Source organism: Acinonyx jubatus, chromosome B3, assembly GCF_027475565.1.
Source record: "Acinonyx jubatus isolate Ajub_Pintada_27869175 chromosome B3, VMU_Ajub_asm_v1.0, whole genome shotgun sequence".
In the NCBI taxonomy this organism is placed as follows: Eukaryota; Metazoa; Chordata; class Mammalia; order Carnivora; family Felidae; genus Acinonyx; species Acinonyx jubatus.
In genome coordinates, this window is record NC_069386.1 from 96,548,974 (window position 1) to 96,567,192 (window position 18,219).

Consider the following 18,219-nt stretch of genomic DNA (forward strand, 5'->3'; position numbering starts at 1 on the left):
CCTCCCTCTGCAGTCCCCACACAAGATGCATACATTCATCTAGGCGTTCAGTGAATGCAGTGACCGAATTTTAGGAGCAGTCTCCAGTCAATTCTTACCAATCTGAGTGGAAGTTTCTTGCTGGAACACAGGCACTTCAGGACACAAAGCTAATGGAATGGCTCTGATTAACCTTGCCTGGGAGGAAAGCTCTGAGGCTAAGGTCTGCACCCCACAAGGGTGCCCACGAATGGTGGATGGGTGTGGCTGGCAACCCCCGGGACTCAGTGGTCTGACTAGATGGTCTGTTCAGCCCTAAAGCAGTTCAAGATCAACAGGAAAAACTCTTTGAGTTGATAATGGTGACAGGATTGTTTCCTTAGGCTTCTCCTAGAGATGTCAGCCTGCTGATCCCCATTGGAAGGTCATGCATGCATCTTGAGCCATTTTGGGGAAGAAGGCAGAGATTCACATTTCACTTAAGTGAATCCTCCCCTTTGTTCCAGGTTCAACTCAAAACTTATCTCTATCAAGTAACCGCTTGGCACAACCTTCATGGAACCTTTGCTTCTACGAATTTAGCACAACTCGTACTGTCGATAGCTCCTGACTTAATGGTCATGGTCACATTTTTCTAAAAGCATTTTACATGTTAGAATCACCTACCCAGCTGGACTGTAATGCTTCCCAGGGCATTCATGGAAAGAACCTGGGCTTTGATTCAAACAGACTTGGACTCAAACCCTCAGTTGTTAAAAAGATGAGGAGTACTTAATGTCATGAAGGTTTAGTCTACTTATCTGGAGGAAGAGAAAACAGGGGCTAGGTGGGACAAGGTCACTCTTTTGTCAGGTGGCTCCTGCCCTGGACGAAGACACACCCCAGTGAGTCCCCCCACCCAGACATCTGTGAGCCAGCAGTGGCTGGGGGGCCGGTGGGCAGGTCCAGTGCAGCCCCCAAACCCACAGCAAACTTTTCCGACCTCATTTTTTTTGTATTGGGCAAGATTAGTGGCACAAGCATAATGATGTTATCAAATCCGTCATCTCAGAAAGTGGAACCACCTCCATTTCATTCTTGCTCTTTCTCTTCCTTGTCACCTCCTTCCCCTTTATCAATGGGCTGATTGAGATGAGAGGGACACACCAATTTGCTATACTTCGTATCATTTTCATGTCCCTGCTTTGGAAATCTTCTCGGACTCTGGAGTGGAAATAAACTTAAAACATTGGTACAACACCTTAGTAAACTGTTTTCTTCACGTGAGTATTTTGGTTTTTGCACAACACATGCTTTTTTTAATTAAAGAAAAATTTTTTTAATTTTTATTTCTTTTTGAGAGAGAGAGAAAGAGCGTGCGCAAGTGGGGAAGGGGCAGAGACAGAGGAAGACAGAATCTGAAGCAGGCTCCAGGCTCTGAGCTGTCAGCACAGAGCCCAACACAGGGCTCAAACCCACAAACCGTGAGATTATGACCTGAGCCGAAGTTGGGCGCTTAACCGACTGAGCCACCCAGGTGCCCCAACACATGTATTTTTTTAAAGAATGCCTTCTTACCCTTAGTAAAAACAAAGCACATGCAAAATCATCATAAATACTCTTCGTAAAATCATCACAAGTGTTCTATAGCACACATGAATTGCTATTTGTTCTGTGATTACAGATACAACGCGATTTGTCTAACTATACATTATCAAATATTTACGCTTGATATATATTTTTCCACTACTTTATTTTTTTCCCACTACTCTAAATGACTATCCTTATAGACACATCTTTGTGCACATACATAAATATTTCCACAGCATAAAAATCTGAGAGCTGCATTCATTAGCCAAAGGCATTTTTACAGCTTTTGGTGCCCATTCATTGTTTGATATGATTCCAATAAGATCTTATCATTTTGTATGACCACCAGTGGGCCTGAGTGTTTCCAATTCTCTCTTAACTTATGAAATGACTCCACTCCTTTCTTGATGGTGGTGGTGGTAGTGGTTTTATTTTGCTTTTAACTTTTGGAAAAATTTTCTGGTCCTCAGCGTTAGCATCTCACAGACACCAGGGAACCAGGGAACTAAATCCTTAGTTATTTGAGTATTTTGTAACAACCAGAGAAAGAACAACCAAGCACAATGGGTGGGTCACTGGTGCCTATATCTCCTAAAAGCAGGGCCCTCAGTCAGACATCAGTGCAGGGCCCAAGGTCTCTAAAGACAGTTGCAAACACATATCTTTAATCGCTGCAAATTAGGGTCTAGCCTGGGGCCTGGCCAGAAGACCTGCTTCAGTGCACACTTGCTCAGTGAATGAAAAGTTATCTGTTTATTATATCTATAGCTTCTTCAAAGTGTAAGAAAAATAATGACATTAGGGCAGCTCCTGGAATTAAGAATTTTAATTTTTAAAAAAATCACCTGCCCCATAACCACGCATAGTCTTATTTTCTTAACGATTTGGCTTTTCCAGATCCGAGTGTTCCCTCGCCAGTAAACAAAGGGAAGATTTTTACGTTAACCCTATCAGGGAAAGAAAGGGCTTCCTCCTGTATGATGCTAACATCTTCCACTGAACAGAAATCTAATGCGCGATGCATTGAACAAGGACAAAATCTCCGGAGAGCAGATCCAGACAGTATGCCGATGCCGTATAGCTTGGAGCCTGTGCCAGCATTTCCATCACAAAAATCCTATAATCCAAAGCCACAGCAAATTGAATAAGTAACTAATAATTAGGTTTTTCCCCCTCTCTTATTCCAGGAAAATAATTTAAAAATTAAATTGTACACATAGATAGGAAGGGATTATGTCACTGGTGATGTTAATCAGTTAGGAATTTATAAACAATTCCCTATATCCCCAATCCATTTTTCTGTCCTTATCTGAATGGCAGCAGTTTTCACTGTGGTGGTGGTGTTCTTAGGGGGAAAAAAAAGCTTTTTCCTAAGAGTCTTAGAATCATAAATTATCAGAGGAAAAAGATGCTACAAATCATCTAATTTGAAAAATCACGCTAATTTAAAAAAAAAGGAAACTGTACCTCAGAGACGTTATAAATGGCAGAACTCAAGTCTATGGAAATAATGACTTAATTCCATCTCCCCTCAAATTCTAAGATAGCTTCGTTTTTATTTATATATAACTGCCTTTTATTAGAGGAATATGAAGGTATGAAATCCACTGGGCATTTGCCCTTAGCAAGCAGAACCTTGTAATGTCGATTTATGTTAGGTAAAATCTGACAGAAAAGCAAAGCTAGCCTTTTCCATAAATTTAGATGTCATTTAGATATTCAGAGACAACACGACTCCATCTTGGAGCTGAACGGAGTTTAAGTATTTTCCAGTACAACTTCTTTCCCACATGAGGTGACCAAAGACCCCAAAGGTTGTGACATATAAAGCCACCCAATTAGAAAAGCAGAGCCAGTATTTTATCATTGCTGGCTCAGGGGCCTTTCCGCCATATCAAGCTGGATTTTCTATGGGATAGTCTGGTACAGCATCTGGTATAACTTAGAAAATCTTAGGTATTATAAAATTTCCACTCATGACCCATTCTGTTTCAAAGGCTGTGCACTGTGGCCCTATTCTTTCGGTCACCTTCCACAGTTTAAGAGTAATCTTTTCTCTCAAAGTCTAGTTGGTCCATCGACTTCAAAAGACAAAACAAAAATAGCACAGGTCTGGCCCTTATCGTACAAATGTACAAGTACTGAAAAGCCAAATAATGCTGCAGACACAGGCATTTCTGTCACTAATGATCAGGTGAAACTTGGTTTTTTTCCTCCCCTTCTTGCTGACTCTGGCCACTTGTCAGAATCTTTTTGGCCATACTGCACTGACTGAGAACTGGGTTTACCCCCAGCTCATCCAACTGGGGGTTAACATGCTTCCTAGATTGGGGGAGTCCCTTGGTGAGCCCCTCAGCATCCTCCTGGGCCACCATCTGTGAGACTTCAGTTACGCAATGTGCCTCTTTGGGCCTCCAGGTGCTCACGATAAGCTGTCAGTGTTTTCTCCAGCCCTACAATCATACGGTCTATGATTTAGGTGATAGTTATCTTCATAAAGGGGAAGGTGGGGGTGAACTGAGACGGCCTCTTGATACTGCATTTGAGTTCGGAACCTTCTTTCTCTCTCACCAGCCAAGCCAGTCTGCCTGTGGGGGTTGAATCACATTTTAGAGTGGGTGGGAGCACGTTTCAGTGCAAAGAACTGCATGATCCCCGAGAACAACTGGAAAGGCCGGAGAGAGAGAGACGGGCAAAAGACAGAAAAAGCAGAGATGTCAGGAACAAAGCAGGGAATGTGGGAGGAAGCGCTGACTCACTGCCTCCTCTGAGATAAAATGCCCTTTACGGCGCTGGCTCAATCCTAGATTTTATCCCACCAGGCCAAACATTAGGGAGGTCCCGTAAATGCTGGATACGTTGCTATCGATAAGTACTCTGCCACTCCATCACACCGATCTGGGGCAGCTTTGTAACGAGGGTTTGCTACAGCCTACCCGAAGCATGTGGCACACAGCAAAACCATCGAGATCCCTTCTGGGCGCTGTCCTGCAAGACCCGTCCAAATTATGGTCTTGACCTCCACGGCAGCGGGGCACACACATAACTCTGAAACCAGCATCTGGAGCTAGCTTCATCAACGTTACTTCCCAGCTACTGGCAAAGTAGGCCAGCCTTTGTCCGCCTCCTCATCCTATTATTTAGATCCCAGCACTGAACAACTCTAGGCGGTACCCTTCACATCTGGGGTCACCGTAAGTCTGTGCATTTATTATGACAATCTTCTGGCAGGTGACCATGCAGGTTTTGAAGAAAGGGCAGCCAAGAGGTCATGCGGACTAGTGTCAGAGTTGCCCATTCCAAACCGACATAAAAGCACATGACCAGCACCCAGAAGAACCACAAACTTAATGTTTATGTTACTGAGTTTATGTTACGGAGGCTCTTACTAACTAAAATGTGGAGATGTCACCAAAGCTCTAATCCGGGTCCCAAGATCTTGCGCTATTGTTATCAAGATGACAAACAACCTCATGGGGCGCCTGGGTGGCTCAGTCGGTTGGGCATCCGACTTCGGCGCAGGTCATGATCTCACGGTTTGTGAGTTCGAGCCCCGCGTCGGGCTCTGTGCTGACAGCTCGGAGCCTGGAGCCTGCTTTGGATTCTGTGTCTCCTTCTCTCTCTGCCCCTCCCCAACTTGTGCTCTGTGTCTCTATGTCTCTCAAAAAATAAATACATGTTAAAAAAAAAATGACCGACAACCTCAAATAAATAAAAATACCAATAAAACGTGAGACCTCGTAAGAACAAAAGCCCATGTTCCAGCAGTGGTCATCTACTGAAATTCTATTAGTAGTCTGGAAAATCTCCAGAAGGCAATAACCTCCCCCACAGGCTCACTGTAGGCTTCTAGAGAGCTCTGGCAAGCCTCAGAGTTGACGATAACCTTCCTTGGGGTGGTACTATACGCAGAAAGGGGATGTTCGATCCAGAACCCAAAACACCGCTAAACATAATGTTCACAGATATGACACAAATCTTGAGCATTCCAGAAGGTATGATGGAGAACTAGATCACCTGTGAAGATAAGAAATGAGTTCCCATCTGTGCTTTATCTAAATAGGTCACATTGAATGACTCCTTGAAGTGACAAAATGTTAATGATTTTTCCTCAGTCTCAAAAACTGGACTATATTTCTATGTTATCTTTTTTAAAATCAGGTTTTTAAAAATCTAGGTGTAATTCACATCGAGTAAATTTCCTTTTAGTGCACAATTCTGTGGGTTGGAAAAACTCATAAAATCTGTAACCACCACCATAATCAAGATGTGAGACAATTTCATCACCCCAAAAATCCCCTCATGCTTATTTACAGCAACCCCTATTTCTAGCCTGACAACCAATATTTGATAAAACTGGACTGTACCGTAATACAAATATCAGCACTGCTTAGACTTTCCTTTAAATATTTACCATATTTCACCGACCCAAAACAGACAGACTGAAAGGCAGGCAGGCACACACACACACCCTAGATTTGAACACTATGACAGTAGGATATGTCTTACAATCAATGGCATTTTGCTATTTTAACTGGTAAAAACTTTTTCTTTTGGAGATACATAAAATGATGTCTTATAATCTACAGTGCTTTTTAAAAAACTAAGTGAAGTGTAATAGTAAGTTCTTTATTTTTCAACATTCATTCAATACTTACTATGTGAAGCCTTCTACTAGACACTGAAAACAGAAAAATGAAAATGTGGTCCTCAAAACTATCACTTGAGATATAAGTTATCAATTATAATATATGATGTCTGTAGCAAAAGGTTATCCACCTACTAAGTAAAATTATCTCTAAATTAGACACTCTTCTTCTTTCAGGCAAAATTCTCCCCTAACTCAGATCCTTCCGTGGACACAGGAAATAAGGATGAAGGTAGTACCATTCGGCTTCACTCTGCCCATTCTAGGAATGAGTTATTGCCACGCCATGTGACGTATTGCCTAGGAACAATCCAATTATTTCTTCCATAATACACTGTTGTGGTAGGGAAGCCTCATTTCAGTGTTCAACAGCTGCAAGGCTTTTAGGATAATATCAGAAGACAAGTCACTCAAAATAACTCAATCTGCAAGAGGCAGATGCCCCAAATCTTTCATAGACATGCTTCAAAGTCCCCAAATTCTTCCCTGGGCAATTTTTAAAGGGGAGTGTAGAGAAGAAAAGTTAGTGAGTGCCCTTACCTGATTCTTGAAAGTGTTCTTCATTTGACAGAGTTCTAGACAAGATAAGTATTAATGCTTCTTTAAATTGGTCAAAATGCACCTAAAAATAAACAATTAAAAATGAGTTCAAAAGAGTTTCCACAGCCTTAAGGACGCAAATCCATCTTCAAGGTACCAGAACCGTTTGTTAGCATCCTGACAGCCTTGAAGTGAGTCACAAACAGCTTTTGTTCTCTTTTCTTCATTTCTCTGAAGCACTGAAGGGAAAAGTGAACTGATCATTTCTGACACCCCCGGGTCGTAAACCCTAACATCAACATCAATATTTATTCAACCCCGAGGGGGAAAGCTAGATAGCAAAACCCTCTTTATACACTCAGAAAAAGATACGTTTTGAACTCAACTCCTTTTATTTTTCTGAACAAGACCACAACAGAAAGATGTTAGGTTAGACATTAGGAAAAACTTCCCAAGTAAATGATCCATTGTAACAATGCCCCAAAGATGCTTTCATCCCTGAAGACATTCTAGAAGAGGGTGAGCTATCATCTGAGGGTGACTTGAATACAGTCTTGCCTGAGGCAGGTATATAATATTTATCTCCCAAGGCCCCTGTGACTCCATAAACAAATAGAAATCAATAGCAAACCCAAAGAATAAAAGAACCTTGGGAAGCTTTGTCTTGAATTCTTAAAAATACAATTACCTTGATAGAAGGATGAAAGAACATGAGTTTTATTTAAGTAAATATTCAGTTAGAATTGGGGAAATACTTTGGTTAAAGGGGTAAAACAGTTTTCTTGATGGCCAAGTGTATTCTTCCATAATTTAAATTTATGTGACCTCACCGTGGGGTAGAAGGGAAAGATGATATTCCTTCTCACGGTAATTCTAGTTCGATGATGTGGCACCTATTAACACAGAAGCCTATACATAAATTCAAAGTTGGTAAATTTGTAATTTGTGCCGCTAAGGGTCTCTTTGGACACCGTTACAAAACACTGTCTAGAAGTTTAAATATGAGTGACAGATAAAAACCACTTGGCGAATTATACTGGGAAAAGTAGCAAACCTCATTAGTTATCTAAACAATGGAGGAAAAAATCCTATGTCTTATCTATGCAATTTACCATACTGTCCCACAGTAGGTGTGATTTTTCTACCACAACCATTTTGATCACTCCAAATTACTTTCCAAAATCATCTCCCTTTAGATGGTATAGACTAAAAATCAGTATACCCTATGGAGCCAGAGCAGAAATCCGCCAAGGGAGGCAGGACATCTGCTAGAGAGCCAGGGCCGTGCAATCAATGAAAAGGTGAAGACACTGCAGAAATGTAAGCGATACTAATTAGGGTTCACAGCAGACAAATCACTGCAGAGCCTGCAGGAGGAGAAAGGGCCAGGTCCTGCTGTGTCCCAAAGTCAGAGTACGGGCTTCAGGCACTGTGGCATCCTGGCTCCCGTTCCCAGGGGCAAGGCCATCTTCCCAAGCAGCCAGTTCAAAACCACACAGACCCAAGGGCTCTCCTGCCCATGGACATTGGCCAGGCATTTACTACTTCCTACTGGAACCATTCCTTCCTCACAGGGGGGCGGGGGGGCAGGAGGAGGGTTGGGGTACAGGCTCTGTGCTGGAGCCAGCTGGGTCCAGGTTCCGACCCTGCCTCAATCACTTACTGCCTGCTGTGAACTGGCTAAATTACTATACCTCTCTGAGCTTTAGTTTGTTCATATAGAAAAATGGGGATCTCTAACAACTAAAGTTTAGGACTCATTCAGCAAATATTTATTGAGCAGCTGCTATGGGCCAGGCAATGTCCTAAGCCCTGCTGACAGAGCAGTGAACAAGAGTGACAGAGACCTTGCCGCCGTGGAGTGCATGTTCTCAGGAAATGTCACAGGGGGTCCAGGCAGCCACTGTGTGAAAAGCATTGCATGCCTTTTATGTTATTTATAGTAACACCTCCCTCACAGAGGCATTAGGAAATCAAAATGAGAGTTACATAAGGGGTCTAGAACTTCCAGGGTAACTTATCAACTACTCGGTAAGTGGTAGTTAATACTCTAATAGCTATATGGGGTGACTGTTTCCCCTGCTTTACAGAGAAATGGCTACATTTTCAAGCAAAGCAACTGGCCCTGAAAGTGACCGTGACAGCCAAGTGGCAGTGGTGGAGGTGACAGCAGGGATCTTGCCTCCCCGCCAGTATCTGGGCAGTTGCCCAACATCAGAGAAGCCGATCCAATTTGCTGTGCTTAGGGACCTCAGCTTGGGGTTTCTCCTCTCTTAGGACAGTGATGGGAATGACTTGAATGAAACCTTGGCCTCTCCTTGACACAGTTATGAGTTGAACAGAAAAGGGAAGTGCTTGCCTTGAGAACTTCAAGTCCTATCTACTTCACCTCTGGGTCTCTGCTGGGTCTGGGCTTTGAGAGAGGTTATTGGATCTTGTCCCTACATAGTCCCTACATAGTCCAGATACCTACAATCTGGACGTTGATTCTCATCAACTTCCAAGACTTTGTTACACCATATTTAAGGGATAGTTAGCCTCATACAAACAAACCGACCTTTGAGACAGTAAAACCTCATTTATATGGAGATGGCTTATCAGACAATCAAGCAGCAGACAACTGGAAAACAAAGAAGTGATGTCCAAAGCTGAGGAAGGCATGGAAAAGCCCATACACTCTGCTCACAGAAAATGCTACAGAACCAGCTCCGGAGCTATTTATTCTCACTCTACCTGATTTATTATAAGCTTATTTTCCTGCTTCCCAGACCACTATAGATTAGACGCAGCAAATAAGACACAGGAGCACTCTGAGGTGAAGTACTAAGAAAAGTAACTACTGACATCTTGGGATTGAGTAAAGACGTTAACTATCTTTCCTCAGACAAAAATACAGTTTTTAAACTTAAAAAACCTTGTCTTAAAAACTCTACCAACTGTTAGAGAAGACATACACTAAAAAACCTAATAGGCTGGGGTTATTTATTTAGTGTTGAGAAAAGTATCTATGTGCCACAAAACAAAGGCTGAGAGTATTGCTCTTATAATGTAGTCAAATAACTGATAGACCAAGAAGATTTTAAATGATCAAGAATAATCTTATGCTGGGGCACCTGGGTGGCTCAGTCGGCTGGGCGTCCGACTTCGGCTCAGGTCATGATCTCGCAGTTTGTGGTTTCAAGCCCCATGCTGGGCTCTGTGCTGACAGCTCGGAGCCTGGAGCCTGCTTTGGATTCTGTGCCTCCCTCTCTCTCTGCCCTTCCCCTGCTCATGCTCTGTCTCTCTCTCTCTCTCAAAAATAAATAAACTTTAAAAAAAAAAAAGAATAATCTTATGCTGTTTAATATCCTCTTTGACAGGGCAAAACTTTAACAAAATGTTTGCAATCCCCAAAGGTTATGTAAGACTGTTACTAAATGGGGTAAGAGATGCTGTTATCAGAAAATTGCATTAATATGTAGATCCTGGATAACACTAGATGAGTGGGTGTATTATTGCAGGTTCCTTCTTTCCTGGGCATTTGGTCATTTGGATCTCACAACATCCACATGAGCCAGGTAAGGCAGGCATCTGCCCTTGGAATTGAGGAGGCAGAGCACAAAAAAGGCATGGGCCTTGCTGGCGGCCTCACGTCTTGAAGTTTTGGGGTTGCCTGGTGAACCCAGGACTTCTGACTGGAGTCATCAAAGCCTGGCAGCCCTCCTGCCCTAGACCTGCTTCACTCTCTGACCTCTCAGGGAAATCCCTAAACTGCCCCACATCAAATCCCCAACTTTACACAAAGCCAGTGTAAAACAGTACACTGGGGCTCCAGGGGGTGAAAGGTCAGGAGGAGAATCTTGAGTGTGGGAGGGGAGAAGAGGAAAGAAGAGAGGAAAGTTGATTAGCACTTACAAGATAGAAGCTGGTGAGTGCTGTGAGAGACACAAAGACAAGCTGGAGAGACCATTTTTATGACATTTGGCTTCTCTGAGATATTCACAGGCAGAGCTTAACAGTTTCCAAAACAGACCTACTGAATCGGCCATTTTTTTTTTTTTAAGAAAAAGGGGCTATAAAAGACTAAACTTGATTAACTCAGAGGTTCTTCATAATCTAACAGTGTCTATCTGATGGACCTCTTCCACACACACACACACACACACACACACCCAGAAATCCAAAAACAAAAACGTGGCAAGCTGATCAAAACAACTGGAGCAGCCTTAAGTCTTAAACCGATCTTATTTTCCCTCCTGCTAGGGCATAGAGACACTGGACTCTCCACTTTAAATAACAGTAAATTCCACATCTTCCAAGAAGACAGTTCTCTAATAGAGGCAGGTGACTGCTATTTTCTGACAATGCTCATGAATACTGATGTGGTGGAAAAGCCCCTTAGGGCACATCCCAGAACCAAAACGTTAATAAATGCCCTCCTATTGTAAAGAAATGTGCATCAGCGGGCTCACTAAGTTCAGTAACTGGAATTTGTAAGTACCATTTTTCTCCTCCAAGGGAGCTTTACTATTGCATTACGTTAAAAGTTAGAAATCGTCACAAATATACAATGCAATTAAACCTCACACAGTAACAAGCCTCCAAGCCATGCTTCCCCTGGTTGGCACCCCCTCATTTGAATAATAATTGCTGCCATTCATTTTACAAGCATTCCTATATCTTGTATGCCTCAAAGGACAGTTTGCAGCAATGGGAAAATTACATGACAGACTAAAAACACACATGACATTTACACTAAATTAATGGGAAGACTAGTCAAATCTGATTTTTTTTGTCATGTGTCACCAGCACATAATAGAAATTCACATCATTTTTCCTTTCCAAATTTCATACGAATGCTTTTTTAGAAACATAATTTGCCTTTCCGACAAAAATAAAGTATCACATAAGAAAAAAACGTTACTTCAAACCGCACACACAAAAAAACGGCAACAGGAAGTAGAATAAGGAACCTAACGTTGCATAAAATCATCTTACACAATCATGGAGATCAAATACATACAGTTTCCACATGTATGCAGTACAAACAGACCCAGGATGAGAAACTCAAGCCAAGTGTTGAACCAAGTGGTCTTATTAAATGAGACAAAGGCCCGTGTAACTATCATCACACAGAGGAGGTTCGTATCTAGCAATACACAGGGAAACTGATGGAAGAACACTCAAAACATTAAATGCTAGCTGAATCGGGTAGAGAAATATGGACTCTTCAGAAGGACACAGTGCAGGAAAATGATGTTTACAGCATTATGCAAAAGAGAAATGATACAAAGAGATGTCGTTTCATTAAGAAAGAAATAGTTGTGAAATGTTTTATTTTAGTAAAGCATTCAGATGATTTTGGTCATTTACTATAGATAATGTGGACAGGGGCAATGTGGAGAGGGGCAAGCCCATTGCCCATCATAAAAGGCAAGTCCACGGGACACGTGGGTGGCTTAGTTGGGTAAGCGTCCAACTCTTGATATTGGCTCAGGTCATCATCTTGCAGTTTGTGGGTTTGAGCCCCACATCCGGGGCTTGGGATTCTGTCTTTCTCTCTGTACCTTCCCCACTCACTCTCTCTCTCTCTCTCAAAATAAATAAACTTAAATTTTTTTTAATAAAAAAAAAGACAAGTCCAAACCTAAAGCAACTGTATGAAGTCATACTCCAAGACTGACCCAAGGGGACCCACCTACAGATGGAGATGGATGCAACCATCGCCACACAGAAGAAGTTTCTAGCAAATCTATTCTCCACTCCTAGCCATATAGGGCTAGAAAGGGGCAAGAATCAGTACTTGAATCCAGGTCTGACTTCAAAGACTGTGCTCTAATATTATACTGTCTTGATGTGATAGTAGTGGTGATGAGAGGGGCGTGGAGAATGAGATTCATTCTCGCATATCTGGAATCCAAGGAGGCTGTGAAAATGTGTATTCAAACTCAGGGATGGGGAAATCTGGGTTCCTATCCTGCTGCTGCTTCCACTGAGTTGCCTGACCTTGGATGGGTCAATGTACTTTTCCAAGTTCTCTTTCTAAGGTTTCTTTGTCATACAGGTCAACACTGAAGTCTAAAATCTGTGACGGACACAAAAGAACGGTAAGTCCCCTCTGTCCAGAAAAGACGTTACTCATAAGAGTATCAGTGGAATACTGCAGAAATCGGATCAGCCTTCTGGACCATACTTTCTCCAGAGAAAGAGACAGTCATTACTGAAATAAAGCAGGTAGAAGAGAACAGTCTTTCAGCACTTTTTCCCACCTCTCGTTGGGAGCCAAAGATCTTCCCATCAGACTAAATACCTCTGAGAGGCTCAAGGTTCACAGCACGTAAAACCAAAGTTAATTTTGCAATAAGTCTGACAACAAAGTATTAATACAGAAGTAAATCTTGCAGCCTCTTAATCAGATTCTCTTCTTGTCCAAAAATGGGAACCACAGACCCCTAGGAGTTCAAGTCAACCTTAACAGAGATGGTTGTAAAAGAAAGGAGTGATGGTCTACACAGGGTCATAAGACAAAATGGGAATCAGAAAATATCCCTCACCATTTCAGGTTAAACTATGGTGGCTAAACAGTAAGATACAGCAAAGGTCCAGACATTTAATAAGAGCAATGAGAAATGTTTCCACCATTTCCTCCAATGCATTCAAAAAGCCTCAGATCAATATGATACAGGAGGATGAACACCAGGTAGTTATAAATAGACACTATTTGATGATCAAGTGTAATTTTGCACACAGAGAACAAGTCCAAATAATCACTGCCAGAAAGTACTTCTGTATTTCTGATTTACTTTTCGAATGGTTAAAATATGTATAAGAGAAGGAAATTTTAAAAAGCTTTTAATGAACTGGAAACAAACAAGCAAGTCTACCATATGAAATTAATCACGATATTTATAAATGACTCCCCCAAGCACTTTAAAATGAAAGATGGGAAATCTGAGTTTAATTATATATTTGTAAAGCTATTAGATCTTAAAACTAAAAATTTCAAAGCACCTTTGATGAACAAAGTCCACACACCTATGGGACTCTTTGGAAGCCACTGGTAAGTTCTGCTACCAGGTGGCCTGTTTTGATTCTAAAGAGTGCCAAAGACATAGAACACTTCAGCGTCCAGGTTAGTATCAGCAAGTATAGAAGGAAACGCCTCAGAACCTCAGGGGGCTATTTTGTCTCAAAGTTGTTATATTCCATAAGTAAAGGAAAATGCATTTTTAAAACTATATAAATAACACCTTCAATAAAACCAAGGTAAATTATACTTCTGTCCTGATTACTAATAAAGGAGAAAGGCATATGAGAACATTTCATTTCTAAGAAACAAAAAGACCAGGAAGCACCTGTGGCCAATATCAATTGCTAGGATGAAAACTTGGTTCAATTTAAGAGCTAATGCTGCTCTGTTTTCTTCTATGTTTGTAGTATGTATTTGCTCCCAGGACTATTCACCTGCCAGGCACATTACCCGACCAGACTGTAAGTTCTTCAGTGTCTTCAGGAGTCCCTTGTCTTGGGCTTCTACCCACCTGACAGGTGCTTCACTGATGACAAAGCTATGGATGGAGCTCTTTTGATTATGTAGCAGGAAACACCTTACCAGCAGTGTCCTGCCTTCCTTCAAATCAGTGATCCACAATCCTCAGGCATTGCAAACACTTACATAGTAAGCACTATGCTCAGGGGAATATGGCTTCAAGTTATAAAGCAAGATCAGATAGATGAATTGAAAAGGTTGAATGGCCTAGTAGCAAAATGGCGTGAAAATGGCAAGTCAATTTCAGTTACTTTCCTTAACAACTGTCAAAAGAAACATTAGGCTTAAAAAAGAAAAGCCAAGAATTCATTACAGATGGATTTTAAAATAAAAAATAAACAGAAAATATTCATATTGAGGAAAACAATGCATTTTAGCTTATTCCTTTTTCAAGAAAAAAAATGACCAATTCAGCCCAATTCCAATAAAGGTAAACTTGGAAGTTTTGTTTCATTTAAAAATTACACTCATTAAAATTTAAAGATACATTTGAACCCTAGGCATGCGGGAAACTTTTGGATACTACTGTATCCAAAAACCAATTTAATGGAAAACCTTAGTCTATGATAAACATAAATAAGTTGCACAGACTAGCAGAATGCCTAACATGTAGGACACACACAATATATATTTGTTGAATTAATGACTATATTTAGATTTGTCATGCTACTATTTCTTTCTCCTTGTTAAACCAAATTCCTAAGCCTTATACATTTTTCTACAATTACCATCTAAAGAGAAGAAAGATGATTGGCATTGAAAACAACTTACAATTTTACAACTTACAATCCGTACTCAACATCTCAAGAAGGTGTTAGCACTTAGAATTCTTCAGCAAATTCTAAGGAATTTTTTCCTTATAACTTAAAACTATAGACTATATAGAATATCTTAACAGCATATGGCCAAGTTTATGTGATCATCTGAGGAGAATAATTCAGTTTCATAAAAAATGCAAATCGAACGGTAGTGCATTAATTCATGCCAACCCTGCTCTCAAGACAGTCACCAGAGACCTCCCACGTGAAATCAATATGCATACATCTATTTAACTTTTATCACTGGCTCACTAAGTAAATATCAGGCTACAGACCACTTAGGTATTCATTATTCACAGGCAAATAGCAAACGTAAAAAGCAGGCTGATAGTGTCAAGTTGTTAACAAATCAATCGATAACTGCTCCCCTGTTTTAGTTTGCTGAACGAGGGCAAAGATGTACAACATCTGGAGCAAACTGTGTAAGTGCTAAGGTGCAATCTGTGCACAGCAGAGGGATCTGTATTTATGCTGATGTGGAGACAACCTCTCCAGGAACCCTTAGGTTGTATCTGTTCTTCTCAGGCTTTAATAAGCACTGAAACACATCCACTCTCGGTGCTATTCCTTATACAACAAAAGGGCTGAGATCCCCAAGGACCACAGTAGTGGGAAACTCTACTCCCTTAGCTCCCCAAGGTGTCTGAGATGGAGACAGAATGAAAACACATTTGAGCGCGTTACATGAATGAGGAACAAATGATTTCATCCTCAAACCTCCCAATTCTATGACTTTAGCAGCAAGATTTTTAGCATTTTTTAGGGACCACATGTTTTCACAGGCAGCTAATCCCTCCCCCAAGAGTGGCCAAGAATGGGTTTCACTTTCGTAAAACAAACAACAACCTCACATTTTTTTTCTTTAAGTGTGAACCCTGATAAACATGATGTTCATAGTGCCAAGCCCCTGGGAATAGCATCCTTTGTACATTAATTTCAGGGTGATCACTACTCCCATCTGTCTCCTGTCACAGACAGTCAATACATCCTACTGTATCTGAGGTCACTTATCCAACTTGTCATCTAAGAGACAGCGAAAATGAAATGAAGAAAAAGAAATTCAGTCACCGGAATAAAGTTGAGCTTCATGACTCCTTCCTCAATTTACACATGATAAAAACCACTGTCTACAAAGCATCATCAATGACAACAGAGCTCAAAAAGCAATGCCCATTTCTTCCTCTCATCCATTCCAAAAATCAGCAGCAAGACTCAACTCAAAGCCATACAAATGATGCTCTTAATTATAATTACAAAAATTGAAGGCAATATGAGGTCAAGACAGATCAAACACCCTTTCCACTAACAGCAGGAGGTATATATAAAAAAAAAAGGCCCCTTCTCACTTCCTACTCATTTCTGTCACTTGATCTGTGGGGACAACATGACTATTTGTTGTCAAATGCAGAAGTTAACATCGGCACACATGCATATCCCTGCTGGAAGCAAGTCCTGCTGGGTTTTAAATGAACCTGCACTGTATTTACTTATCCTCCTGTCTTATTTCCTAGGTGAAAGGTTTAATTAATACTTCACCCCAGAAACACAAGAAATAGCTTTATTGGGAGTAAAAGTCATAACAGCAATCTATTCATCCTGTGAGCGGCAATTTTCTTGCTACATTTTCTTTCTCTTCGAGGGAAATCTCAGTCCCCTCCCTCTGCCCCAACGATGAATAGAGAGTCCCCAAAATGATCCACAACGAACAAGAGTTGGAAAACATGCTCTTATTGCCTCTTTTCCCTCTCTCTTCATCTGGGAAGCTCAGGGCACACCTTTATTCCAGAGCACAAATTCAAGCGGGCCCTCGCCACCTGAGCAAACCACACTGCCGGGTCCCACCCATTACATTTTTTCTGTTTATCAGGTTAACAGCTAGGGGCACACACAGCCAGGATGTTAGAAGCAAGTTGCAACACGCGTGCTCTGCACCCCACCCCCACCCCGGACAGAAGCTGCACCCACTTCCCGCTGTCTGCCTTCTCCCCCAGACCTTACCCTGCCCAAGAGGTTGTCCTGAAGCAGCGTCTCCTGGAGCACTGGGGCCACCTCCTCCAAGCTCAACATGTGGCAAAGGTCGGTGAGTTCCTCCTGTCCCAAGGACCCGGTGCCTGTCGTGTCAAAACTGTCAAACAGCTCCTTGAGTCGGGCCTCATGCTGGTCCTGCTCCACCTCATCCATCCCATAGCCCACGGCGCTCACCTGTGTGCGACAGAGACAAGGGCGGGTGGTGGCAGCCCGGGAGTCCTACCCCTGCCCTCGCCAGCCCCTTGGAAAGGTTCTGTACGTCCTTGGCCCCTGATGCTGGTCCATGAGGACCTCGGTGGAGGCAGGCAGGAGAGGCGATGCTGCACCCTCACCCCTCACCCCACCCCCAGCAAGACCTCAGGTCTCTCCAGGAGCCAGCCCTGGCCGGCCAGGCGCCCACACAGGCACTCACACCAGGGCCACAGCTACACCGGTCACTCAGGGTAACGTTACCAGAATGAGGGAGTCTCCTCTCCTGCCTGGTCCTTGGGCAGGCGGCCAGTCTCAAACTCAAGACTGAAAGCGCTTCTCTATCAGCTCACGAGCCCCTGGACGTACAGAAGGTGAAAGGCCACTTCTGACACTCCGTCCTTTCAAACTAACTGTTAGCACCAATATAGGCTGCAGGGCCCGAGCTGTGAGGCAAGTCGGCGAGCTCCAGACCACCTGCCCAGATGTCGCAAGCCACCGCTGTGGCCACGCTATCTAGTTCCACTTGGCTCAGTCTAGATGCCCCCCATCACAGTTAGCATGGAGGCTTGCAGCAAGAGGCACTAGATGGATATGTCCGATACAACACAAAACCACCTCCCTGTTTACATGAGACACAATGCCTTTTACACAAGTTCCCCCAAAAGCAGTGCAATTAAACTTCACTGGTGCAATTACGTGAGGTGTGACAGGAAGGGTATTCCCTGAAGCTGTCTTTAGTCCCTGGGGGTTTTAGGTAATGCCTAATTGCCTAGAGAAAGGGGAAAACACTATTCCAACCTTTCAGACTATGAGCTTCAGAGGAGCCACAGACCATATGAATCATACAGAGTCTCAGGGAACCTCCATTATCCAGACCACCTCATGTCTGTGCACATGGTTAGTCTGTCTTCCTTCTT

General features: G+C 42.3%; 1 protein-coding gene across 11 annotated transcripts in view; it reads right to left on the reverse strand.

Annotated features, from left to right (window-relative positions):
* NIN (ninein) overlaps positions 1–18,219 on the reverse strand; it is a 98,485-nt gene that overhangs the window by 72,042 nt on the left and 8,224 nt on the right. For all 11 annotated transcript variants that reach the window (XM_027065687.2, XM_027065693.2, XM_027065692.2 and 8 more), the window contains 2 exons: positions 17,081–17,284; positions 6,737–6,818 (listed from right to left, as the gene is read on the reverse strand). In XM_027065687.2, the coding sequence (XP_026921488.2) occupies positions 6,737–6,818; positions 17,081–17,263 (265 nt within the window). In that variant the 5' untranslated portion in view covers positions 17,264–17,284. The remainder of the gene's footprint in view (positions 1–6,736; positions 6,819–17,080; positions 17,285–18,219) is intronic.